This window comes from Sodiomyces alcalophilus (genome assembly GCF_042370955.1).
Source record: "Sodiomyces alcalophilus JCM 7366 unplaced genomic scaffold ACRALscaffold_8, whole genome shotgun sequence".
In the NCBI taxonomy this organism is placed as follows: domain Eukaryota; kingdom Fungi; phylum Ascomycota; class Sordariomycetes; order Glomerellales; family Plectosphaerellaceae; genus Sodiomyces; species Sodiomyces alcalophilus.
The window spans coordinates 1,411,971-1,436,633 of record NW_027263539.1 but is presented as its reverse complement, the minus strand read 5'-3'; the positions used below and the strand labels follow the sequence as shown (position 1 = coordinate 1,436,633).

The following is a 24,663-nucleotide window of genomic DNA, read 5'->3' as shown; positions in this document are numbered from 1 at the left end:
TAAATTGCGTCTCAGTCTCTCTTCGTTCTCCCTTCTTCCCTCTCCAACGCTCCGAATGCCTTTCGAACAGCATTGATACTCTGCCAAAGCAGTCCTGTCCCATCGCATCGTCATTAGCTTTTACCTCGCAGGTTCCATGAGAAGGGCGACATACTCATCGGGACAACAACCCAGGGCGCATTGAATCCGACGTAGTACACCCAGAAATACAGAAACTCGGGCCGGCTATGCAAGACCCCATTCATTGCCCTCTCCGTCAGGCTGGTCGAGTAGTACAGAGCCACCCCATACAGATGGCCCACGCACATGATGATCTGGAGCGGGTGACGAAGAGTGTTGCGCGTGACGATGGCGAAGACGATGGTCCAGCAAAGGGGGCCCCAGACGAGCTATTGTGCGGTTTTGCCCCAGCGGCTCTCAGTTTTCCTTTTTCTTCTTGCTTTGCCGTTGATTTCATGTCTCCCAGGACCAAATCCTGAGTCAGGTTGGAAAAAGGGGAGAAAACCGGGAGCGCACTCACCACAGTGATGGACTCGACACACAACATAAAGGGGTCGGACGTCAGGTAGCGAGAATCAGACAAGGCGTATTCCTTCCATGCTTGGCCGAACACGGATTGCAAGCCAGCCAGGGTGTTATGATTCCAGATGAAGTATCCTACGGTGCATCGGAACGTCAGTCCGCTTTCGTTCACCGCGACAAGAGAGTCTGGAGATCGGACATCCACTCAGGGCCCACGACAGAGGGAAAGCATACCTTCGAAGAAGCAGTGCAAGAAGCCAGCTTGATCCGTGTCAAGTCAGCCAAGACCATCCATGTATACGATCGAGCGAGGGATCCCCATCACGAATGGAAAGGGTGAAGGTACTCACAAAGCGCAAACCAGCACACGGCGAACCTATCTAACCCTTTCACCGTGGCCCGACTCGCTACCCAAGCCGCTCCTACCACAACCGCGCCTACAATGCCTCCAAAAGCGGCCAGGACAATGGGAAGATCAGTCTCGTTTGCGCGGAAATGTGGCATGGGCACGTCGATAGGGTAGTAGGGATGCTGTTGCTGGCTTTGCTGCGATGCCGGCACATCGCTGTCGTAGAGGGACATTGCGTCAACAACGGCGCTAGGCTCTCAGAAATTCGCAGTAAAAAATATATTTTACGAGGAAGTCAAGAATAAGCAGAGAAAAGTTGTCAAACGCATTGAAATGCTCGGCAAAAGTCCCTAGACGATGGTCATGCAGAACAGCAGAACAAGTCCAACACTCTCCAGACGCGTCGGTAGACGGTACCTGCCAAGACTGCGGTGGAGACTGGTGGAGACGGATTGCAGGACTCCTTCACCTCGGTGAGCTCGGTGAGCGGACGTTGATACAGGGAATGCTGCTTTCAGGGGTTACGGGGAGCGGCAGTAACCCTTCACTTTTTGGTCCGTACTCGGTCTAAATGGCTGTTGGAGACACACAAAAGACATGGAGGGATATATCTCTCAATTCCACGGGCCAATTATCCGATCGGGCCCAATGGGTAAACACTTTGTTTAGCTATACTCTAGCACTTCTGTAAGGCTGGCTGCAGGGATACAAGTTATCATGACGTGCCTGCTGTTTTCTGTTTGGCGAAGCGAGAGAGACCAGAAATCTGCGTTCCGGTCAGTTGAATCTCCCAACGCCTTCCCGACGACGCAGACTAGCACTGCCGATGTGTCGATAAGCGGGAAGAATATAGCGTGTCGAGTACCGCCCACTGCATCGTCGCCCTCCCTGTACAGACAGGACCGAAGTGATCGAGTTCGGAAAGGTTTGTTGTGACTGGGCGTGGCAAAGATCCCTGGCACAGAGTGCGCTCCATCACCCTTCGGCCACGAAGGAAAGGGGTGTCCAGGGATATCAAATTCTGAGCTGCTCGTTGCATAAGAATCGACCAGCCGCACCGTTCCTCGTTCTTTAGATAGCGATTTTCGTGACGAACTTGATTTGAGGGACACCCCTCAGTGCTGGAGTGCCAGGGTGTATGTGACGTCGCAGTACAGCTTGGTCCTGTTTGTGGGACACCCGGGGACCCGGTCAGAATAATATCCGACCCATCATGCCCGCGACGTCCATGGCAACGAAAGGTCCCATGAATATAGCCACGGCTCCCATGACAAGTAACCGGCCTAGGTCTCTCAGTAGAATACGTCGCCTTTCATAAGAACACGGGCGGTGCGGTGAAGATTGGCAGACACAATCTCGCCACCCTCATTGAGAGTGGTCCCAATCTCGATCCTGCCACTCGGATGTCCGATGATGACGGAATCCTTTGGACCAGCCCTCCGTTGGCTAATGAGTTCGAAGCCGATGGTACCGGGGATACGACACGACGAGCCCAGACACAAAGCCATGGTCAGGGGGACGGCCTTGTGGGCCTGGCCCATCGACATGGCGAGACACCGGACGTCGACGTCAGGGGACTGGGCGTCGGAGAAGAGGAGGACGATCTTGGGGACGCTCTCAATCTCCGGGTCCAAGCCCATGGCCGACGTGCCGACCCGCCGAATCTCGGCCAGCTTGTCCTTCAGCTGGTCGTCGGCCTCGATGGACGAGGGAGTCAGAGACTCCGGGTCGGGCAGGCCGAGGTCAGCGGCCCTGACGAAGACGGCGGGATTGCTCACGTCTACGAGCGAGGCGGGGATGGAGGAACCGTCGCGGAGGCGCAGTAGATCAACGGGGTTCCCCGTCGGCAATGCTTTTCCGGTTTTCGCGCCCGCCGGATCGAGGAACTTGAGGGTGATCCTGCTGCTCGTCCCGGGAACGCCGTCGATTGTGTAGTCCCCGCGGGGCACGAAGCGCGGCGGGGTTCCGTCAACTCGGAACTGAGACAGGATCACCTTGGATGTGTTGGTGTTGAAGATGCGGACGGAGGCTATCGTGTGCTCGCCGTCGTGGTGCAGTGGAGGGTTCGTGACGAGTCCCTCGTCTAGGCCCAGGGGTCCGACGAGGGAGGACATGTTGCCGCAATTCCCGGCCAGGTCCAGGGAGCCGTCCTTGATACCGACTTGGACGAAAGTGTAGTCGACATCGGCGTCAGGGCGGGACGGTGGTGAGAGGATGACGATCTTGGAGGTCGATGAGATGCCGGAACCTATCCCGTTCAGCTGCCTGGCGTAGGGGTCCGGGGATCCCATAGCCGCGGGGAGGACGGTAGGCCATTGGTCCTCTGGAGGCAAATCTTCCTTGCGAATCACGAGGCCATTCGAAGTACCGCCGCGGGCGAAGATGGCCGGGAATGTTCTCTGGTTGAGTGATCCGGACGTGGAAAAGGGGGCTCCGGTCACAGTCAACCGGCCCAACGGGCGGCACGCTGCGTGCCGGGCGAGGCGGAATGGAACTTGGAGCATCGGGCGACGGATGGCTGCTGCAAAAAATACTCGAAACTGAACGCTTACTCCAAGGAACTGGTCGACTCGGTCGAGTCGAGTTTGTTGCGTGCTGGTCGAGAGTATATCTACGGAGGTCGCTCCTGGGAGTGTCGAGTATGATTATAACCACGTATGACGTATTACAGTGTGCAAACCCACACAAAGAAAAGAAGAAGGTAAAGGAAAAAGAGACGAGTTGAACGCGTCCTTCTTCTTTCTATAGAGCTAAGTATTCCGAACTGATGCGAATGAATCACCTGTCGAGTTAAACTGCTTATATGTGAGAGGAGAGGGTTGAATGTTGAAGGGAAAAGTCATAGTTCGAATTCCCGAGGTACAAAGTCGAGATTACATAAGCCAGGTCAATATCTCGCTCTCCATCATTGTCTCGTCTATTATCATGTCTGTCCCCATGTCTATGTCGTATTATATCCTCCGTATATCCGTCTATCCTGCCGTTTGGAAAGCCATGCCTTTGGGACTTCGGCGAGTTAATATCGAACAGAGAAAACCAAGGTACCTTCACCAGCCGTCCAGTGGCTTTCCTGCTTGTCTTGCTTCGCCACGGGCCTCCAATTGGAACTGTAGTCTAGGATACGCGTCAATCATTGCCTTGATGATGAGACCCGCCATACCCTGGGACGTAGGAATAGTCTCTGCGGGGGATCCGCACGGATAGTCGTCATGTCTGCGAAGGCGAGGTCAGTACGGACGTCGTCTATCTTGTGGAGAATATAGCAGACTCACGCGTGAGGGCATACCGCCGATGCGTCCCTAGCAGAGATGATTCACATGCTCTATGACTTCAAAGCAGAGCCCAGAGTTTTCTCGCTTCTTTTTGATACATGTTTCGGTATGGAAGCAGTTTTTCCCTGGATCCTTTTTCAGGTATCGTTGCGACGGTGATTCCGAACCAAGGAATCGATGTCCAGTGGCTGTCGAGGCGGTGGTGTTGGCGAGAGTGGCTATGTACCTCTGAGAATGGAGCTGACAGACTACAGGCCCTTGAAATCCATGTCCGTTGACCCACGTCCCTCGCACCTCCTCGCTCTTCAACGCTGAGCTCTCGGCGTCTTACCCGTAAGAGCCACTTCCGGATTCGTATCGAGAGAACCCCCCTTGACGAATTTGGGCTTGGATTCCAACTGTACTCAACGTACTTTCATAATCGGCACCATGTTCCGTCTCGTCTCCTGCCGGCCACGTGATGTCGTCGTTTGACGGCGTCAGGAGATCCCAAGGTTCAATGCCTGTCGAGGCCTCAAACGACGTTTGCGTGAACGGGTCTGCGTCCTGCGCATATGGTACGTAGTCGCTCGGCGTGTCAAAGCCGGCTGCCCCGACCCCTGATTGACTGCCTGCGTCATCCATGGCCTGCTGCTCCCGGTCGTCCCCTGTTATCTCGTGGTGGTCTTTCGCAAAGCTGTTACTAGTTTCCGTCGGAGTGCACGAGGCCGTGTTGTCGCCATTGGGTGGGACTGAGGGCGAAGCTGGCAGATTTGTCCGGAGTGGCAGGTTGGCAGCCTGACTGTCGCTTGCCATCGGCGGCGACATCCCCGTGGACCCTAAGAGTCCGGGAACGTAGATCCCCCGACCTTCAGCACCGTTCTTGTTCGGAGACTGGATTGATGCAGCAGACGAGACGACGTAGTCGAACGATGGTGGCCCATAATCCGTCGCTCCTTCCGGAACATCTGCGGCCGGCGACGCCCGTTTCCGCTTATTCGACGAGTTGCAATCTGCCATGGGCCCGTTGCGGCCCTCTCGGCTACTGTCAGCATCCAGGCTCTGCTGCTTCTGAGCGGGAGACGGTGTGAAGGCGCTCGTCTGAACCTCGAGCGGCAGCCTTCCGGGTAAAGGCGTCTGGATGTCGGTGTGTTTCGTGAGATGATTCCTGGCTAGCAGGGGGATATTGGAACAGGGCCAGCCGAAAGGGTTGCGGTACTCGGCCAAGCTAGGCAACCGAATGATGGAACCTAGCCCGTTTCGCTCAACGTCCGCACAGAGTTGCTGAAGGAAGCTCCGTGTGATGTAGTGCGATCGAGAAATAGCCTCCATCGCCTGGACGATCAGCTCCAGATTGCTCATGTCGGCATCGGAAAGGCCAGTCTGCGGGTCCAGCATCGCAGTGTACACGTACACCGAGGCGGCGCAATACATGGACAAGGCGGCAAGTGGGCTTTTCTACAACCTGGGTATTAGCGAGTCGTCTCGTCCGTCCATCAGGAACTATTGGGTGCCCCTTCTTACATATCCGGAGTTAATATTGTGACTGGTCAGTCGGATAATGTTGACAATCTCCTCGGCCGCTAGCCGCAGGCGGAGCTGGGAGGCCACTCGCAAAGATTCAGGGAGGTTGTGTGTGTCGATCTTCTCGATCGCGGCATGATGAAGGCAGATGACGGACGCATGGAGATTCAGGTTGGTATGTATGGCCGGAGGGTTTTTGAGGTTCTGAGGAAAGCGAAACGCAGGGGGCAGAAACATGAACGTGCTGGAGAGCATGTTATCCAGCTCTCGATGCTTCTTCCAAAACTCGCCGCACTCCACGTCCTCTGGGCGCGCGTTTGGGTTAGAGCGATGAATGTGGGCGAGGATTTCGTGGTATATGTGGCAGAGGATTATCGTCCCGCCAAACGTGGTATATGACGCTCCCTTGAGCGCTTCAGGGAGGGTGCACGTCGTCTCTTCCCTGCCCTCGTTGAAGGCCTCCTCCGACGCGGGGAGGTTGGTGGTGACCTGTCACGGATTAGTGGAATTGGCCCAGCGACTGGAGCAAGGTGATCACCGGTTCGCCCTTACATCGGCTGGATTGATCAGCGTTGGCCAGCCCGTTGAGAGGCTGGCATGGGTGTCGACAGAAAAGACACCCCAAAAAGTCCTCCGGCGTTCCTCGACTTCCGTCCAGTCCTTGGGCGGCGCCAAGGTCGGAGCCATCGCATGGCCATCGCCGTCTATTCGGTGGAGACCCATCATCTGGACCAGTCGTATTGCCTTGGCCGAACTCATGGCGGCTCGGGTAAAAAGCATGCTGCGAGCTTCGTCTGTGGCAATCAGCGCCCACGCCTGCGCATGGGACAGCCTCACGAAATGTTCGCCCGTGTCCTGCCAGTAGTGAGAATCACCGATAAGAAGTAATTGGGGGGTTAGGGGGCCAGAGACGGGGGAACCTCGACATACCCGCATCTCATCTGCATCTGCGTACTGCCGAGCTCGTTTGTAGAAAACATCGTGATAGCGAGAATACTTCTCGTGCCCATTGGATGCGAGGGCCCAAATAGCGTACTGGAGACACATCGGCGGTCGCATGTGCGGGACCGAGTAGAAAGACTGAAAATACCGGCCAGGGTGAACAATAGGGAAGAACTGGTGCTGTCGCTGGAAGTAGGCGTTGTTTCTAACAAGCTGTCATTAGTTTCTGGCAAAGGTCGCAAACGTTGGGAGTATAGGGTCGTACAATTCTTCCATCAGTTCGACAGGAGGGAGGAACTCGAACTGGCCGAGGCCTATGATTTCCCCAGGGGATGCGGGTGCCGTGAACGCGATATTCGAGAAATGATCCTGGGGACGAGCCTCGGACGCGAAGGGCAGCCTGGGTGTCGTCCCATCAGATGACAAAGAGGTTCCTTGCGGTCCAGCTTCCGCTCCTAGTAGTGTTTCCACATTAAGTGTGAAATTATCACGACTCCCGAGCGACGGAATCGGCGGGCCTCCGGGCCCGGCAGCGGGAGGGCCAGAAGCGGCGGTGGACTTGCCAGACTCCCTCAGGAGACCTTCGACTTGTGCTGTTGTATTGTTATGAGTGACAAGGTTTTCTAAAGAATGCGACGAACAGTATGAAAAGAAAAGGTAAGAGTGTCTATTTACCTAGCCTCTCCTCTAGTTCCCGGACATTTCTACGTTTCACGGCCGGTTTTCTCCTCGACTCGGGATACACGCAGTCCCAGTTCACCTTCACGCAGCGACCGCAGGCCGGCTTTACTCGGTCACACTTCAGCTTGCGTGAGCGGCAGGTGACGCAAGCCAGAGCCTCCAACTCCTGCGTTCCGCGTCCCCCGGTCTCAAGGTGAGTGGTGTCCGGTTCCATAGCCATAGTGCTCATGGATGCAAAGGCGACATCGGTGAATGACAGCGATTCCGGCTTCCGATCGATCAAGAACGCCAATACTGGAGGGCGTTTGTACAAACAGCTCACCACATTTTGAGACGATCACAGAGACCCATACAAAGGACGACCTCGAGAGCGTAGAACCTTTTGGCACCGGTCGCTGGCGTTGGCGTTCGCGATGGATTGCTGTTCCGCGATGAAGTACTGTATCGTGATTAGCTAAACCTGCGGTGATCGGATCCGATCCTCTTCGGCCAGTAATTATTCGTATGCCCATCAAGTCTGGTCCCACTCTGCGGAGATATATTTTGCCGATATCCGGCTATTGACCTTGACGACATGGATCATGACCGTTGATGTCTTCTTTCTGGTGATGGTAACCCCGTCCTCAAATCGATCTCCTTACGAATACTGATGAAGCAGAAAGGAAGGCTGGGTCAAACTTCAAGACTTTGACCTTGGACCAAGTAATGTCCATTGATTAGTCAAATCCGAAAGCTAGGACAAGACAAACACGAATGATGGCATGGAATCGGGAGCATTGGGGTATTGGCGTGTTGCTTGGACGTTGTGATTACGATGAGTTTATAGGTTAGATTGGCGATGTTTCGCCTGGCCGGACAGCAATTAGCAGGCCCTTGTAAATGAAAGTGAAAATCGCCGACCATTGATGACTAGAAGTTTCTTCTTCTGCTATACAACGTACGTCCTTTGCGTTTTGCAGCTCGTAACGAGTTGACAAAGATGCCATCCACGTGGGAACCAGCGCGACGTCAAAGTGAGCCCGTGTACTTACGATGGACTTAATAATCCATGACAGTACTTCGTACGTTATACGAATATGTAGTAAACCTGCAACGGCTTGCGTTCGACTTGTCGCGATGTGCCCTGGCGCTTGGCAAAGAAGCCACTGAGATACCTGGCCTTGTCTCGCCAACATGGATGGACCGGACTCATCCGGGCCGCATCAACTTGTCAAAAGTGACAGGTTAAGAACATGACGACTGAAGGCCGAATGCGGCGCGCCCGACAACGAGCTGTCATAGCGTCTAGTTTTGAGGCCAGTTGGAAGAACCGCCCATTTGGTCTGCAGTGGAGTCGAAATGGACGAATGTTTGTACGTTGTACAACGACAGTAGGCGTACCCGTACCCGAGTCAGGGTCAGGGGAAAGGATTAGGGTTCAGTACCATAATCGAGTCCAAAGTAGCTGTGCAGATCATAACAGGGTGATTATATGGAATAAATGTACGAAGTAAGAATACATACCAGCTAGCCCCTGTGGTATTGACTGACACCGACAAGATGCTCACGACTGCCAACGAATAACGGTACGGAGTATCTGCTTCGTACTGTCAAAGTGTCATTTGTAGGTACGTTGTATGTATTTGCACGATGGCAGAAGGCCCACAGGTTTAACCTGGCAAAATTAGGCTCATTACGTAACCTTCGTATGTAGGGTACGCTAGGTACCTACCGTACTCGGCCGTGGTAGGTACTTGAAGTACGTTTAGGTACTTCGTACAATGTCTCCGCGGAATAGAACCGCCCCGTTCGCTAAAAACGACCGCACGAACCAATATGTTTCTTCCCTCGGCAAACATCCGTGTTTTCTTCGATTCAAAGTTCTTCCCCTTCTCCTACTTCCCTCCATCCGCCCCGTTCGCCTGTATCCGCTCAACCCAACTGTTTACGGATAAATATCCGTACCGTCCCTCTCCGGTATGGACAGGAGCGGTTCACGAAAGGGACCCGCCGGCCATCAACGCCACCCACGCACCCCCTTTGACGTGCAGTCGATGAGTCCCGCTCTAACTGGGTTCATCCTTTCAGCTAGAGACCCCTGAACGAACGGATGAACGGAGCAGGGAGAGGCTCGTTGTTTTTCGTCTACTGTCTGCCTCCTAAATTCTGTCTGGAGTCCCGTGCCTTTCGTTCGGCGACGCAATCTTATGCATCCCATGGCAGCGGGCTGCCAAGGAAACACGACGCGACATTCGTCCAAAGAATAGCCGGGTAATTCTCTGGGACATCTACCAATTCTACCATGCATGAAGGACAAATAACCATGCATTCTCCGGTGAGCCTCATCGGATTCATCACATTCGAAGGACGGGTTTGTGTATATGCACGCATTACCCAGCATGCGTCCCACAAGCAAAACCCGGCAAACCCCAAACCGAGGCAACTGTTTAGGTAGTTTCCAGCTTCCTCCTAGTGGGCTGGATTGCGGTGTGTCAGGCTACAGCGGTCCGTTGTCTTTGTAACCCACTTCTCTTCCTCCGCATCCATAGGCCCCTGCCGGGCATACCCATGACATCCCTGTCGACAAGGGGAAAAAGAAGGAACGGCATTGGCCCGCATAACCTCCGGCCGCCTTCACTCCGGCTCAGGTCTTTTTGGATCTACGATGGTGGGCCGCATTCATAATGTACCATCTGCATACAGCCACCCCATCTGTCAGGATGCATGACACCTGCCCTCCTTTTCCTAGCCTGTCATCCCCAGAGACAGACTGTCATGTCCCGGACCCGGTCCCATGTCTGTGTCTGCACGTTCCTCGATCTGGAAGAAACCATCGACCCGTCTTGACCGACCTCGCCGTCTGTCTCACATACGACGCCATGGCTCCGTTCCGACTCAGCTGGCTCTCTCCTCTTGGCGTGGGGCTTTCCACCTCTCGGCCGTGTCTCCCCTGACCGCTGGGCGAACCTGAGTCGAGTATCCGTATTTTCCAGGCCCTTCATCCTTTTGGGTGTGGCCTTTTGAAGGACCGGTTTCTGCTATGAAGTCCACCTTTCCCTTTACCCCAAAACTAGCGCAGAGGTAATCTGACGTGCTTCATCGGCGAGGTTGCCGGTTGTCTCGCCCTTATCGTCGTATGCCAGACCAAGATTGGGGTGCTGGGCGTTGGATGTGTTTAATTTTCGCCTTCTTCTTCTCGGTATTACAACGTACGTACTTGCCATAGGTCAACAGAAACATTTTAGATAATGCGCAACGCAAAAGCTACTATTCATTCCCGAGGTACCTGTGTAAGCACGTCTTGTCAGGGCGGCCTCGTCAGGGCGGCCTTGTCAGCGCCCTGTAATGGCTGATAGGTTGAACGAGTCTCGAGTTGCGGTAGGTCAACGTCTCCCACCGCTACACCGACAGAATTTGGCCATACCGGTGGCCAAATCCATGTCCAATGGCTCGATAACCATCCTTGCGCCGCTGAATACCAGCACATACCGTACAACGTACTTTATACTGGGTGGCTTCCTAGGCCTATCCCCGTCCCGCCCCTGCTTCTTCGGGTAGATCGGCATGGCCTTCGGCGCCCTTCTCTCTGCCAAAAGTCTCGTCCAGTCCGTCTACGCTTCCTCAAGTGAGACAACTCAACTCGCCAACAGTCGTTGTCGCGAGACATGGCGCGAGACAAAGACAGGGCCCCACCGCTCATCGACAGATCGATCTCAGTGTCTCATCCCACCTCCCGCTTGCCTGGCCTATCGCTTCCCCGCTCCCCCCAGTAACTGAGACATCATGACAGATGTCTGCGTCGAAGGCTTCCGCTCGTAGAATGTATCTCAACACGTTATCCATTCGCGCCCTCTTCTCCGGTTCTCTGACATTCATAATGACAAACTCTTATTCTAGCCCCTCCTGCTTTGGTCTTTTCGTCTTCCCCCCAGGAGAGACTATCTGGCTAACCAAGCACCATACGTATAATGAATTTTGACATGGATGACGAAAAAGACAATGGACCTCCCCCATAATGACCATACCATGGGTCCCTCGACCAGTCCTAGTCCTGTGTTTTCTCACCTAGCACTAATGCAGAGCCCCCTATATTGTGTCACGCCTTTTCCAAGCCAAGATGGCCCCTATCGGTGACCACGCCATGCTCACCAAGCCCAGTAGGGATTGCATCCGGCTGGTATCCCGTATCAAACTACTTCACTCCGCTTTCGAGCTGGACCAAGTACACTAGAAAGGCTCCATGGATGATGTGGAAACGGGAACCATGCACACGTGGCTCATTATTCAGATCTCGTTCTTCCCTCCTGCCTCATGTCCTTCCTTTCACCCCATCCACCAAGCTAGACAATGCCCAGATAGTACAGCGTAGCTGGTATCTTCCATTTCACCCGCTGCTTTTAACCCATCAGCTGAACCTGCCGTGCCACCCGTCCAGTCATGCGTTTCCCTCAAACCATATACATAGAAAGCCAATATCAATGCAAGTGCTAATGTCTGCCGTTGCCAATGAGAAAATGGAATAGAACAAGGCCGCCCCTTCAATGCCTGGTCAACCGCCAAGTAATAACAATACAATGCAGAACAGGATATACAAATAAGATGCGAAGAAATGTGGTGTTTCGTACAAGTGTCCTCAAATAGACGCGGAGTAAATCGGCGGCCAGGAGGAGAGGATAGACGAAAAAAAAAATCCCAACACGTCACCAAAGAATGCAGTCCTCGTGTATCATAGTCGTCGTGGTCGTTCTCCTGTGAGCACGTGAAGAGGAGGTGGTGGGGAAGCAACAGGAATGTTTCCACCCCCCACTACCACCCTCGTCCGTTCTATACACTCCCTCGGTTGGCATGTGTTGGCCTTTGGCCATCCACCTCCTCATCGTAACGACTGGCCTCGCCGTCGCTCAGGGGGCCACTGGATTGTTTGCCGTCGTCGCTGCCAAAATCTCCCCGCTCGGTGGATGGGAGTATCTTGGTGTCGCGTCCCGCGGGCGCGGTTCCTGCGGCGCCCCCGCGACCCGAGACCGACCGGGCATCCGACTCGGCACGGGCGTTGTTGATCATGGTGGGCAGCTGACGACGCCGGGCGTTGATGAACCAGTTGGAGATTTGGTCTAAAGTAGGTAGCAAAGCGCAATTTAGTTAGCGTCATCCCTTATATCTCACACCCTGTAATAAACTTTGAAGTTTAGACAACCGTTGGGAAAACTTGAGCGTTTCTGACACCGGCCGCCCGGATCAAGCTTTGGGCGGTGGGTGGCGCAGTCCCGGGGGTAAGGGTGGGCGGGGGTGCAAGCGTCGAAAGTGCAAATGAACAAGACAAGGGAATGTGAAGCTAAAGCTTGAAGGGAACACACAACACAAGTCGACGGTTTTTTTTTTTTAAAAAAAAAAAGAATGGAAAAAAAAGAAAAACAGACAAGGGAAAGGATTCGGCCACTCACTCATTTGCAATCCGGTCTGACGCATCAACTCTTGCTTCTCGTCCTCTGTCGGGTACGGGTGCTGCAAGTGGGCAATAAACCACGCCCGAAGCTTATCGGTCGTCTCTTTCGGCAAGTTCCCTCGCCGCTTGCGTTGCTTACTGTCGCCGTGCCCACCCATCGTTACCATGTCTCCTACCCTCATGAACTCCTGGTACGGCTGGCCATAAGCCCCGGTTGAGAAAGGCGTCCGCTCGAATGGCTGCTGGATTGCGCTCACGGGATTGGATTGGCCGTGGTTGGGGTGCTGGTATGGGTAGGCGTAAGGGCTGGGCCGGTACGCAGGACCTGGACCTGATTCGACATGTTGTCCACCGGCCACCATGGGCCCTGAACGGATGGGTTGGAAATCCTCGGTAGGTGTGGCCCGCGTGTTCGTGTTGGCCGGGTGCATCGGTTCGCGTTCAAATGGGGGTAACGGTGGCAAGCCTGGCAGGGCCGTCGGCCGGGTGTCTGCATGTGGACGGTCCTGCACCTCTCTCGGAACTGGGGAACGCATGGCAGGAATCGGGGCGTGAGCGGTATATGGGCTAGTGGTCCTCGCGGACACTGTCCAGGCGTCTGGTGCCGATACGTGTCGGGGTGCTGGCGGCGGGGTCGGTTGTCGCTTCTGTGGAGGCCCACCCGGCGCCTCGTAGAGTCTCGGAACACGGCTCGCTCTTTCCCTCTCGTGTTCGCCCTCGACAGATAACCGCCGACGCTTGTTGGATCTTGGCGAATGAACATACTGGGGCGGCGTCATAACACCAGAAATACCTGCCATCGGGTTGGCAACGGCGGACATGGGCCTCGAGGAGACGATTTCCTGAGGGTGGACTCGGAGGTGAATCTCTGGAAATGCCTGAAGTTCCCACGTTAGGGTTAAGAAGGGAGAGAGAAGGGGGGGCGGAAACATGGACGTTGCTAGTTGTAGAGGGATACGAACCTGTCGAATGGAGGGCAAAGCGACTCGCTCCGGCTCTGCTGCCGGCCGTGGCCCATGTTCCATGGAGCGTCCGCCATCCCAGGGGTACTCTCTTGTGAAGCCTGAATGCGGGGATGGGCCAGTCATAGCCAGCATCGACATCTTGCGCTATGCCACCGAAACGGTTGTTGGAGTGTTGGTGTTCTGGGTAGGCCACAGAGGGCTATATCCCATAAAAGTCCAGACAATTCGACTGCGGACGTCCGATAGCGCTAATGACTGCCGTCTTTTAGTACCTTATTACTCCCACGGGAATTCATGCCGATGTCGGTCCAGAGGCCGGGCCGAATCTTGCCTACCTCGACAGATCCTACTACTTGCAGCAGCTGATCAAAAGCAAAGGACAGATAGCGACCAAGAGGGTGAAGTATTTGCCCAAATAGGGAGGGAGCGGTCGAAGAGTTAGGGGCCGAGGTGGAAGGAATGTTCGTCGGAATACAGATCGAGCGCGAGGTATAAGGATGCGTCTCTGAAGGTCGTTATCGTCGTGTGATGGTGAGTAGCAAGGTAGACGTGGGAACAAGTTTTCTACGCGGTAGATGTCGTAAAGCCGAAGAGGTGGGTGGACAGGACGAAAGCGCTGATCGAAGCAGGACGTCCGGGAGGACCTGGTAATATGACCAAAATAGCAAAGGACAGCACCAAGAGGCCGGGGCACATATGGTTCCTGAAGAAGAGAAGGAGCAGAAGGAAAAGCTCAGGCCCGGGTAGAGATCGGCGAGCGGTAGACGTTGCGAGATGAGTAAAACAAAAGGCCGCTAAGGAATCGCGAGAATGGTATATAGAAGGGAAGAACACTTCAGGTCGACAAGCAGCCCTAGCGGAAACGGTCCGTGTGCAGGGTGTGCAATGCAGGTGGCTGAAGAATCCGGGCTGGAGGGAGGGAAGCGGACGGACTATTACTTGAAGATAATAGTTGCTACTTTGTTGCTTTTTCAAAAGTACTTGTATGTGAATTATGCCCCGGAGGTAGCATAGAGCTGGGGAAAGGGGGGGAGAGGGGAAGATGTACAACGATCGATGGAGGGAGACGGGTCACCGAGGGGGGGAGTGGGAATAAAGCCAAGAAAAAAAGGCCGGGAGGCAATGGAGCAAGGATGGCATGACGGGCGACGGACCATACAACGTACACAACGTGCATACAACGTACAGGGCCATGACAGCACCAAAAGGCAGGTGTCATAGGGAAAATGAGGATTATCCGCAACCGCTTCGTACCACCGCTAACCGGGCCCTGGGACGGTTCGGTGGCGCTCCTCTTGGGGTGGGGGGAGAATAGGTAGGAACAAGGACGTTGTACACTAAGCTGGGATTCTGGTGGTACTTGAGGATGTGCCAGCAAGGGCAGGAGAAAAAGAGAAGGGGGGTGGGTGGGGGCAAGGGAGACAGGGGACATGGTTTCTAAGAAGGAACCACTCTGGCTTGGTTCAAGGAGTGTACAAAACTGGCAGAAACATTCATTAAAGCCGTGACACGGAAGAGCCCACTCGGCCAAGGCAGGGTCGGGCAGGGGCTACCGGTACCTTTCTTTCTTGACGCTCAGCTAACTCTACAACTACTCAACCCCTATCCCTGTCACCAGGCTGGTTGACAACTAACCGGTGGGTCGGTCGCAAGTGCGGTTTTAGTTGCCAGCGACGTTGCTTGCGGGCTCATCCCGTCCCTCCACCATTTCCCTTTAATCGTCCCCATATCGAGGACCCAGTTCCACGCCACGGGGCCCTCCAGCCATACATATTCCCTAGGCGTCCTTATGTACAGTACTGATGGCAACAGATGGGTGTCGCTCTCCGGGAGCAGAGCCAATCAATGCACGACGTACATATTCGTATATAGTCCGGGACAAAGGCTGTGGCTGTAGCACACCCACAAACCAACAACCTGGATGACGACGCGAGAGTGATGTACAACGTACATACAACGTACATACTAGGTGCACCCACGGCCGAAATCGCCTGGTTCCAGGCTTGAACGCTCCATGACAAGGTCCGCTGTTCAAAACTCCACGCGTCTTATGCCCCGATCACCAATCTTCCCCAGCTCCCCGGCCGTTGCGGATATCAAGGACTGATCCAGTACACCGCTATCTGTATACAACGTACGAAGTACTATCATTTGCGCACACCTAAGTAGTCAGATGAAAAGGGACCAAGAGGGAAAAGGCCCAGACTCCCTCCATCGTCCACGAAGTACAACGTGTGTACATACATATGTACAGCTCGGAGAAAGACAAAGCATGTACGGGACAGCCGGCGTGGCGCGATTCTCGGACAAATGTTCAATGACTCGAGGAAACCAATCAAGGGTCTCTAACTTTTGTTTGACACACCCGGCAATATTGATCGACATGACTATGACAGATCCGGGCCAGCCAACCACAGCTGGTCCCTTGAGTGAGTAATGAATTGCGGCGGCGCCATAGCAGGGGGGAGAGAGAGGGGTTGTGTACATTGTAAAAACAACGCAACGTACGTTGTACGTACAACGTACAGACCACCCCGCTGTACGTTGTAGATGCTACGCAATCTAGGTAGGTGTGCTGGCTAGACAAGATCATCGCATTAATTGGCGCGGTCGATGAGAAACACTACCTAGCCAACCACCAACCACTAATACTCCAAAGAGAAAAAGCGGCGTCAGTCTGCACCAAACTCCCGGGACCGAAATGACAGTCAGTCCCGACATGTGTACATAAAGAACTGAGGAGGTTTCTGCTTTTCTTCCTTTTTGCCTTTTTCTTTTTCTAGAAAAAGAATACACCAAAATACAAATATATCAGGTACCGGTACATGACTTCACCTGTCACACAAAACTGAAGACTACAGCCGGTTGGATTGTAGTGTACTTCGTAAAACCGATCTATCCACAGCGCGAATGCTCCGACCGCTAAAGTTCGTCTTGTATTCCTCCCGCGTACCAATAGGGCAACAGAGATTTTGCCCGGACCTTTCTCCGTGACCTCGTATCGTTTCGCACCAAGCAAACATTACTCTAGGAGTGATCGGGCTAATACCAACGCACCACAACATCAAATCCCATTGAAGACGTGTGGTTTCAAACTGTTGGGTGTTTCGTACGGATCAAAGTAGTTGTCGTTTTCGTCGAGCAAGCGCTTGTTTTTACGTTGTATATTCGTACAACGTAATTCGTCTCTTTCGAATCGAAACTACCTACGAGATTCCGATTCGACGACCCGCCAGCCCTGGCAGTGCCTAGGCTCTGCGACACGGTTGATTGGCGTCTAGCCCGTCCGCTCGCCAGTTGTTTTAGATCACTGTGCAGCTGTGATGACCCCGGAGGGAGGAGGATACAAGCGATTGGATGGCATGCGAGAACGGCGCTCTTCGGGACCAGGGTTGTGGCCGAGGGTGCGGTTCTGGGAAGTGTTGTACAACGTACCTACCTCTAGGTACAACGTATTCACAGCTCACTTGATCAGGCGCACGAACTGGTATCTTCTACTGCGACCGGATAAGTAAGCTCGTACATACGCAGGTATATATAACGACACCACCGCTCATGCCACAAACCAATTCTACCTAGCGGGTGACAGGTCACGGCCTTTCAATCGGTACATACATCTAGACAATGGGCAAGAAATGCCAAGAGGAGCGACCAATGAGAAGTTCCCATTGGGAACTCGGACTCTGGCGGCTCGTGGAAGGAGCACCGAGAATACAGTGCGATATTACCCCAAAACTCATGCTTCATATGTACGTTGTATTGGGTCTTTTGGATAGCAACATGACTACCGAAGGTTTCGACTACGGGAGGAAGGGATGCCAACCCTAATGGGGAAAAGGAAAAAGGGTAAAGGGGAAAAAGAGGTACACTACAACGTGTTCACGAGATTCAACAGTTAGTTTCTTGCCGCGAAGACAGACCATTCCCTGAACGGCAATGGGATGCCGTTATTAGAGACTAGACGGGTGCCGCACGGGCGGCACGTTATGGAATGGGATGGCTTAAGTAAGAGCCAATTTCCTCGCTCGCACTCACATGTGGCGACCACATACGAAATGCATTTTTTTGGACTACGTTGTATTCATCGATGTACAACGTACAGTACGAAGTATGTAAGTACGTTGTACGTTCTATGTATGCATGTATTATAATATTATTCCTCCACTTTGCAAAAACAGAAAAGATTAATCAGTGTTGGAGATTTGTTGTCATGTCAGCTCAACCAATTAGAACCAAAAAGGGGCCGGTCAGAAGAAAGGACCTCGGCACGGAGGAACATCGCGGTTTGGCCGACACCTACCTGATTAGTAGAACGACCGCCCAAAATGCAAGACGGGACGAGTTGGTTGGATGGTGGCAGCATCCTTTGAAGGACGCTAACTTTCTAAGACACTTATTACTTTTCATGCACAGCTACCCAGCAACGATACCTGTGCACACGAAGCGAGTTTGTATGATGAATTTACCTATCACCATCGTGATTCCCCACATCGTCGACATTCCCCCATCGTGCTGCAGATCCACATGCCGAGTCGCCAAGGGGTCTCTCCCATCTTCCCTCGGGCAATTTCATCAATATGGCATGCCGGGGAACACGCCATGCCAGGGCTAGCCTGCCAACGGTCAGATATTTACAAGGCACCGTTCGCAGCTACAGAACGCATGGTCCGTGGACAGTACTGCGTTGTATGTACGTTGTACATACATGCGTTGTACGTTGTAATGCCAATCAATCAACCCAAAACGCTGCAGTGGCCGGATACGACACTATCACTAATCAATAACCCCCTCGTCCCACACGTGCGCACGACATACGAAGTACAACTACGTAGTTGAGCCCGACCTTCAAATATCAATTTTAAATCACCGACAGGTCAGAATACTTCGCGAATAAGTTGTACCTCAATGCATGGGGTATTGGCATGTTCTTTACCAGAGAATTCGAATATCACGTTGTGGCTGTTCAAAAGCTGTGTAATTCATATGTACGTTGTACGTCTTTGAACCTGACAGCCCAGCCGCTGGTCCTCGGGGACCGCCACATGCCCGAGAGGCAGGCATTGGACCCCGGATGACACCTCAGCAGGGACCCCGTGGATCGCCGGATCGCCCAGTGAGTTTGCGCGAGGAAGTGCGGCTACATTTTCGTTGCTCAAAGCGACCAGGATCAACGTTGATTGAACCGCCATGCTTGCCAACAACGCAACTTGACGCGCCATTTCCATATTTCAGACCAGAGGCCTTATCAGAGCCATGTCCGGGGCGCTGAATTATCAACAGCATAGTACAGGGCGCCTCGTGCTTCGGCCGTGAAGCTTGCTAATCTAAAATCCTTCGTCCGGCTAGGGCCATACATACATCCGCAACCGTGGACATGGTTTTGTTTGTTTTGCCTCGTACTTTCCCCCCGCATTTTTCTCTTGCGAGAGGGAACCGTTTGTTTGCCCACAAAAATGACAGAAATCGCTGCGCTGCACTTCGAGTCGACCTCCGGTGAATGATCACATTGGCCTTCAATGGTTGTTATCCACGACGGCCAGAGGAAGATGAAACGGCGCACACAGTCGCTGTGGCACCATAAGTACAACGTACGGAACAGTGCTGGGAATGCCCGGTACAAAGGAATGCCAGCATGAGTTCTTGGGCAATGAAGACCAAATTCCCCGATAGTAACCCCCGGCCGTGACGTGACCCGTTGCATGGGTTGAAACACCGGGGTCCATAATTCGGCTGGCGGGACACGGAATTTATTCGATGCTCTGGATGCCTGGATGTCCACACGCAGGAACGTCAAAACGCCAGATCTCTCGGCGAAGTCGAATGTGGGGGAGGCGCTTTGACACATAACAACGTATGGCTCCTACGGCTAAATAGTGGAGGACGGTCCACAGACGACGTACGTTGTACCGGTACTCGCTTCGTACGGTACGCACAAGCCTCGCAAGAATTCCTCAAAGTGGTAATGATCAGCCACCGTCTGCCAATTTGGCAAATGTCCATGCTGAACCTCACGGCAGGTCCCGTCAACCCCACTGAATGGGGAGATCCGCGGCCCCACAAATTAGGATCCGGATACTAAAGACTAGTCTCACTACATTTACAACGCACATCGTTGTACATACGACGGCGATGAGGAGAAATCCAAGCTATTGCGATATGGCATTCCAGAACTTCTGATACAATTAGACGGTTTGCGGGCGCTGTTGTCTGTCCGTAAATACCCCTGGAAATGCGGAAGGCCAGGTCAGAGTGGAGAGTTTGGAGGTGGGTTTAACTTAACATCTTTCATTCAACCTTGCCAGTCGACAGGACGAAATGCAACGGTACGGCTGAAGCCGTGACGACAAATAACAACTTGGGTCGACGGGCCCTGCTTCCCAGTGCGCCAAGGCGTATTCTTATTAACTTACATTGTTTTCAAACGGCCACTGTCGGATTCCTGGTACGGATGAGCCAACCAGAACATCGTGGCCAAGACTACATGACCACGACGTCGGGTCGAGGAATATCACCGCCATGCAGCCATGGAGTGGTGATAGGTAATACATAGAAGGTATCGCCGATCTTGGAAGCCGTTCCGTGGTCGCAGCTGATCACTCGCGAGACAACCAATGTGTACAACGTATGTATGCAGACATCCGCCCCCTTCTGTCTCGTGGCCTACCGAGTACCTCACTCCATCATAACGTCCAGAGTCAACTAAAGACAGCGAAGCCGACGATGGGAACACACTAGGTACAACGTATTTCTTTATTGAATACCAAGATAGAAGTTGCCTCGCGACAAGGCCCAACTAGATACACTCAATCCGCCGCACCAGAGGGGGTGGTCCAGGGCCAGCCGCGTTCTGGCCGGCTATATGACAGACATTACGAACGCGGACGGCTCCCTGCCGCGATGACACAGTCTTACGTGCATAGTTCCCGTCCTTCTTTTCACCCATTCGCTGTTCCCCCATCACCAATCTCCATTCGGCCATATTACGACGCCCAATGTATTTGTCCTACATGTATTGGTTTGCTTTGACGCAAAGCCGCTGAATGAGTAACTAGGAAGGTTTGCAGACACTTAATCCTCTCCTGTCTTGCGATGCTGTTGTGATATAAGAATAGCAGCTGTCTTTCTATCCTGGCGGAGGATAATTCGGAAGGCCGTCCTTTCCCGCCTTCAGCTGTGGGGTTGACGCAGACTGGGATGCATGCCTGCACGCCACGAAGCTATTCAGCCTATAATCAGCCGTGGGAGGCTTCCCCTGTCAGACAACGGTATTTCATCGTGAACCGAGGCGGAAATTCGGGATTGCACGAAAGCTGCAAGTTTCCAAATGGGACCGATACCAGACAGGATCTCGTACGTCCCGCCGTCAAACATCTGCCTTGTACGTTGTACAACACAACCTTTCTTTCGGATCTCGGAATCCAGTGGCCGTTTTACAATCCCTTCGTTTCCCTGGTACGCCTTGAAGAGAAGCCTTACGGACCGTTACCAATGGAATTCGAGTACTCGTTCGGTAGCGTGGAGTACCGGTATCCCGCATAACCCCTGTCTGGTATCCCGCAAGCGCCTATCCTATTTAGGAAAGTTTTCCGAATTCGATCGACGCGCGGGAAATTAGAGTCCGTGTTATAAGTCTCGCGATATACCGAAACTTCGGATAGCTAAATAATAAGTCCTAATCTATTTAACTCTCCCTTAATGCCTTAATCAGAAAAATCACAGCTATTTTAAACAGATTTTATATTAATCGCGAGCCTTAAAATGCACGTCACGTTATTCCCTTATCCGAAGCCGACCGACCCTTTAAGGGCGTTAACACACGAAGAACTGCTTAAGTCCGTTAAGGCGTACTATCGCGACCTAGGTTTTAGCGTGGTTATAAAATAGACCTATAAGTCCCCCGGTAGTAATAAAGCCTATTATGTTATCCTTAGGTGTGACCGTGGCGGCTATCCTCGTGTATTAACTATATAGTATATGCTATACACAAATATATGCTAGGAGACCGAAAGGTCTGTATAGAGATTTTATCAGAAAAAGAAGATAATCATTTCAAAGTCCGAGCTCGTGGAGCTCTGCTACAGAGGCAGACTTTTATAAGTCTGCCGGCAGCTAACTAATCTAGCTATATACGTATATATAACTTTTATATAGCAAATACCGCCCCCCTAAAATGCAATCGTCCCGATTATATTAGTACCGTCATTAATTTTTTTTTTTTTTTTTTTTTTTTTTTTTTTTTTTTAGTAGAAAAGAAAATTATACTTATTACTAAAAGGCTTTAGACTACCGGGGAAACGAGACAAAAGAAAAAGTAAGGATCGTAGTTCTTAGTCCGATAAGTTTACCTATTCGTTAGCCAGCTAATTAGCTTAAGGCTATTATTACTATTAGGACTATAGCTATTACTATTACTAGGTTTAAGGTTATATTTATAGTTAAGGCTATTACGGTGGCTGCGTGTATAAGTTTATCCGCGATAGGGGAGGTGTTACTTATAACGTTTTAGCTAATTTCGCGGCTCCGGCTAGTTTTTTTAGGGCGGCGTATATCTATTATAGTTTATTTAATTCTATCTGTATTTTCACCTAAGCACTTCTAATATTAGTTAACGTTAAGTTCGTTTTACTTAATTCGGTCGCGTTATCTATAAGATCCTTAGATAATTTTTTATTCTATATATCTATCTATAGTCCTATAGTCTTACTTTATCTATCGATTACTTTCTTCTATTCGTTTTACTGTTTTATTAGTTTAGTGTGTCTCTTAGCTTATTCGCCGTTTATTCTCCTTTTTAGTCGCTTAATATAGTTATTTATATAATCCTTTAGTAATTTAATATCGGCTTTAGTAGCGGTAGCTTATATAGGTTTATCGGTGGAGCCTATTACTATAGGCTATAGAGCTATAGTAGCTATTAGAGTAGGTATAGCCGTCTTCCTTTTCTTTAACGGGTTTATATTTATAAAGTCTGCCGAGTTACTAGGTAATATAAATCGTTTACGAAGTTTATTATCCTTACCGTCTACGTGCTATAACTTAATTTATTAAACGATTATATCCCGGTTTAGAACGTTTAGCTAGCTATCGCTAGGTGTTCCTCCGTCCCTTAATGTTAGCGTAATTATATAGTGCCTAACGGATTTATCGCCTCGGGCTAGCTTTTCCTATAGTCTCTCCTCTAGACTTCTATAATTAAAAAACATAGATTCGATTAATTAATCGACTCTGGCGTTTAGGTGCTAGTCGATTATACTATCTAATCCGAGGATAGTAAGCTTCTAATTCTTAAATATAGTCTTAATTATATCCTCGTAGTTAGTTTATTTTATAGTAATTAACTACGGAGGTTATATCGCCATTATATTATTATCTATCTACTAGTTTATATCGTCCGCCTAATAATCCTCCCTATCCGCCTATTAGTCCGCTTCGTCCGTCTACTAGTCTATATCGTCTATGGTTATATCGTCTACGATCTCGATTATTCCTATATTTAATAGGCCGGCCTTTATCGGAGTCTTAGCTAGTTATTTTCCTTTATATAGTCTATACTTATTATCTCTATATACTAAAATCTAGCTGTTATTTATAGTAAAACCTCCTTTCTCGACTATTTATCTATACTTATCCTTAATTATATCCTTATCCTAGTCCTCCTCCTGCTATTACGGGTTTTCCTAATAGCAGTATTTTACTATCTTTATCCGTGCTTTATTAAATAATTCTAATATATTTTTATTATCCGGTAAATAATTATCGTTATCGATCCGCTTTTATACGGCGTTTTATTCCTTCTACTATCCGCTAATTTAGCGCTTTATTCCTTATCTTTATATATAGTATACTACCTCCTACGCCTCGAAGATATACGGGCTAAGCTTATTTTTAGCGATATATTTACGTAAATTACCCGGTTTACGCTTATCCCTACTAGTTACTACGATCCAGGTTAATACGAAAACCTGCGATTTCGGTCGTTCCTAGGTAAGTCTTCTTTACTCGGCTAATAGGAATAGAAAAATATCGTGAAACTATTCTTCTATACGGTAGTTACTATTCAGATATTTAGAGATTTTTTCTAGTAGTCGGATATTCTTTATAGACTTTTTATAGATTAGCTTTCGCTAATTAAGGTTAGGTACGTTATTATAAGCGTTAGGGGCTATATTATCTACGGATATACGTTATTTATATAGTATAATACTTATAATATCGTTTAGTTTTCCGGATAATCTTAGAGTATTATTAAATATAGGTTATATCGGTTAGGGTCGTAGGGGAATATATAATATAAGGTTCTTTTATTAAGGTCGCGATAATTATCCTAAGTATGTAAAGGGATATAAATATAAGAGTAAGATAAGGGAGGCTAATCCTAAAGCGGAAAGTTAGTATTCTGGAATTCTGATTTCGGGGTAAGCGAGTTCTTTTCTTCTTTCTTTTAGGAGTGTTTTAAAAAGGGGGTATAAGGATAAGATATAAGTGATACTAAAAGGAAAATATATAAGTGTATAAAAAAGAGGCTTAGGGATATAGTATAACGTTAGTTATTAATATTCGTCTAAAGGCTTTTGGCTCCGCCGCTTTTTTAATTCCTTTAAGATTTCTCCCTATCTTCTCCTTATAGTTCGATTTCTTAGTATTCTGCGTCGTCGCTCCGTTAGCTATATAGTAGGACTAACTCGATTAGTCTTTAATCCGTTTATCTGCTTACCCTGGCTAGTTAGTCCCCTATCGTTTACTCCCTTACTTAGCTATCCGTATCCCTTACTTATCTGCTTAATCCTGTTAGACCGTTTTCCGTTTATCCTGTTAGTTCGGCGGCGGTGACTGGTTATCTTCTCTTAAAATCGTATACTAAGTCGCTAGCGTTCTTTATTAATAGTTTTCTTAGGTATTATTCGTTATATTAGGCTAGCTAATCTTTTTATTTTATAAGGTATTCCGTTTATAAATAGCCTCCGATCCGTATTACTCTCCGTTTTTATAGTCGTTCGATTTCGTATA

General features: G+C 50.8%; 10 protein-coding genes across 10 annotated transcripts; 4 read left to right on the top strand and 6 right to left on the bottom strand.

The window, feature by feature from the left end:
* Nucleotides 1-374: 374 nt before the first annotated feature.
* On the bottom strand, nucleotides 375-1,124 carry ACRALDRAFT_1077888 (uncharacterized protein). Its single transcript, XM_071018701.1, has 2 exons — nucleotides 521-1,124; nucleotides 375-389 (listed from the first exon to the last, which is right to left on the bottom strand). The coding sequence occupies exon 1, from the start codon at nucleotides 1,102-1,104 to the stop codon at nucleotides 844-846; it is 261 nt and encodes an 86-aa protein (XP_070871782.1). The 5' UTR covers nucleotides 1,105-1,124; the 3' UTR covers nucleotides 375-389; nucleotides 521-843.
* A 350-nt stretch (nucleotides 1,125-1,474) lies between these two features.
* Nucleotides 1,475-2,048, top strand: ACRALDRAFT_2061205 (uncharacterized protein). The gene has a single exon (XM_071021962.1). It carries the CDS (start codon nucleotides 1,589-1,591, stop codon nucleotides 1,805-1,807), a length of 219 nt encoding a protein of 72 aa, XP_070871781.1. The 5' UTR covers nucleotides 1,475-1,588; the 3' UTR covers nucleotides 1,808-2,048.
* Nucleotides 2,049-2,074: 26 nt separating this feature from the next.
* ACRALDRAFT_1052543 (uncharacterized protein) lies at nucleotides 2,075-3,633 on the bottom strand. Its single transcript, XM_071015736.1, has one exon. The coding sequence runs from the start codon at nucleotides 3,373-3,375 to the stop codon at nucleotides 2,164-2,166; it is 1,212 nt and encodes a 403-aa protein (XP_070871780.1). The 5' UTR covers nucleotides 3,376-3,633; the 3' UTR covers nucleotides 2,075-2,163.
* A 510-nt stretch (nucleotides 3,634-4,143) lies between these two features.
* Nucleotides 4,144-7,483, bottom strand: ACRALDRAFT_1052542 (uncharacterized protein; the record flags this gene model as incomplete). The annotated part of the gene is made up of 6 exons (XM_071015735.1): nucleotides 4,144-5,580; nucleotides 5,647-6,135; nucleotides 6,199-6,501; nucleotides 6,577-6,793; nucleotides 6,854-7,181; nucleotides 7,264-7,483. The coding sequence occupies 6 exons, from the start codon at nucleotides 7,481-7,483 to the stop codon at nucleotides 4,471-4,473; spliced, it is 2,667 nt and encodes an 888-aa protein (XP_070871779.1). The 3' UTR covers nucleotides 4,144-4,470.
* Nucleotides 7,484-12,072: 4,589 nt separating this feature from the next.
* ACRALDRAFT_2029905 (uncharacterized protein) lies at nucleotides 12,073-13,794 on the bottom strand (the record flags this gene model as incomplete). The annotated part of the gene is made up of 3 exons (XM_071020625.1): nucleotides 12,073-12,359; nucleotides 12,690-13,569; nucleotides 13,654-13,794. The coding sequence occupies 3 exons, from the start codon at nucleotides 13,792-13,794 to the stop codon at nucleotides 12,073-12,075; spliced, it is 1,308 nt and encodes a 435-aa protein (XP_070871778.1).
* Nucleotides 13,795-15,468: 1,674 nt separating this feature from the next.
* ACRALDRAFT_213114 (uncharacterized protein) lies at nucleotides 15,469-16,615 on the top strand (the record flags this gene model as incomplete). Its single annotated transcript, XM_071024010.1, has 11 exons — nucleotides 15,469-15,510; nucleotides 15,554-15,591; nucleotides 15,626-15,650; nucleotides 15,679-15,767; nucleotides 15,848-15,888; nucleotides 15,942-16,085; nucleotides 16,185-16,195; nucleotides 16,227-16,327; nucleotides 16,369-16,377; nucleotides 16,511-16,528; nucleotides 16,585-16,615. 11 exons carry the CDS (start codon nucleotides 15,469-15,471, stop codon nucleotides 16,613-16,615), a joined length of 549 nt encoding a protein of 182 aa, XP_070871777.1.
* Nucleotides 16,616-16,720: 105 nt separating this feature from the next.
* On the bottom strand, nucleotides 16,721-17,706 carry ACRALDRAFT_213113 (uncharacterized protein; the record flags this gene model as incomplete). The annotated part of the gene is made up of 9 exons (XM_071024009.1): nucleotides 16,721-16,804; nucleotides 16,867-16,966; nucleotides 17,004-17,068; nucleotides 17,124-17,140; nucleotides 17,207-17,231; nucleotides 17,272-17,480; nucleotides 17,540-17,582; nucleotides 17,631-17,656; nucleotides 17,688-17,706. 9 exons carry the CDS (start codon nucleotides 17,704-17,706, stop codon nucleotides 16,721-16,723), a joined length of 588 nt encoding a protein of 195 aa, XP_070871776.1.
* Nucleotides 17,707-17,743: 37 nt separating this feature from the next.
* ACRALDRAFT_213112 (uncharacterized protein) lies at nucleotides 17,744-18,492 on the top strand (the record flags this gene model as incomplete). The annotated part of the gene is made up of 4 exons (XM_071024008.1): nucleotides 17,744-17,768; nucleotides 17,874-18,009; nucleotides 18,078-18,321; nucleotides 18,409-18,492. The coding sequence occupies 4 exons, from the start codon at nucleotides 17,744-17,746 to the stop codon at nucleotides 18,490-18,492; spliced, it is 489 nt and encodes a 162-aa protein (XP_070871775.1).
* Nucleotides 18,493-18,692: 200 nt separating this feature from the next.
* ACRALDRAFT_2061201 (uncharacterized protein) lies at nucleotides 18,693-19,168 on the bottom strand. The gene has a single exon (XM_071021961.1). The coding sequence runs from the start codon at nucleotides 18,937-18,939 to the stop codon at nucleotides 18,736-18,738; it is 204 nt and encodes a 67-aa protein (XP_070871774.1). The 5' UTR covers nucleotides 18,940-19,168; the 3' UTR covers nucleotides 18,693-18,735.
* A 1,671-nt stretch (nucleotides 19,169-20,839) lies between these two features.
* ACRALDRAFT_1065798 (uncharacterized protein) lies at nucleotides 20,840-21,382 on the top strand. The gene has a single exon (XM_071017217.1). It carries the CDS (start codon nucleotides 20,851-20,853, stop codon nucleotides 21,193-21,195), a length of 345 nt encoding a protein of 114 aa, XP_070871773.1. The 5' UTR covers nucleotides 20,840-20,850; the 3' UTR covers nucleotides 21,196-21,382.
* Nucleotides 21,383-24,663: the final 3,281 nt, after the last annotated feature.

What these genes read in the sequence shown, in the direction of transcription:
- ACRALDRAFT_2061201 (XM_071021961.1), bottom strand. Translation starts at nt 18,939, where the DNA reads ATGCTGTTGATAATTCAGCGCCCCGGACATGGCTCTGATAAGGCCTCT.
- ACRALDRAFT_1065798 (XM_071017217.1), top strand. Translation starts at nt 20,851, where the DNA reads ATGCATGCCTGCACGCCACGAAGCTATTCAGCCTATAATCAGCCGTGG.
- ACRALDRAFT_1052543 (XM_071015736.1), bottom strand. Translation starts at nt 3,375, where the DNA reads ATGCTCCAAGTTCCATTCCGCCTCGCCCGGCACGCAGCGTGCCGCCCG.
- ACRALDRAFT_2061205 (XM_071021962.1), top strand. Translation starts at nt 1,589, where the DNA reads ATGACGTGCCTGCTGTTTTCTGTTTGGCGAAGCGAGAGAGACCAGAAA.
- ACRALDRAFT_1077888 (XM_071018701.1), bottom strand. Translation starts at nt 1,104, where the DNA reads ATGTCCCTCTACGACAGCGATGTGCCGGCATCGCAGCAAAGCCAGCAA.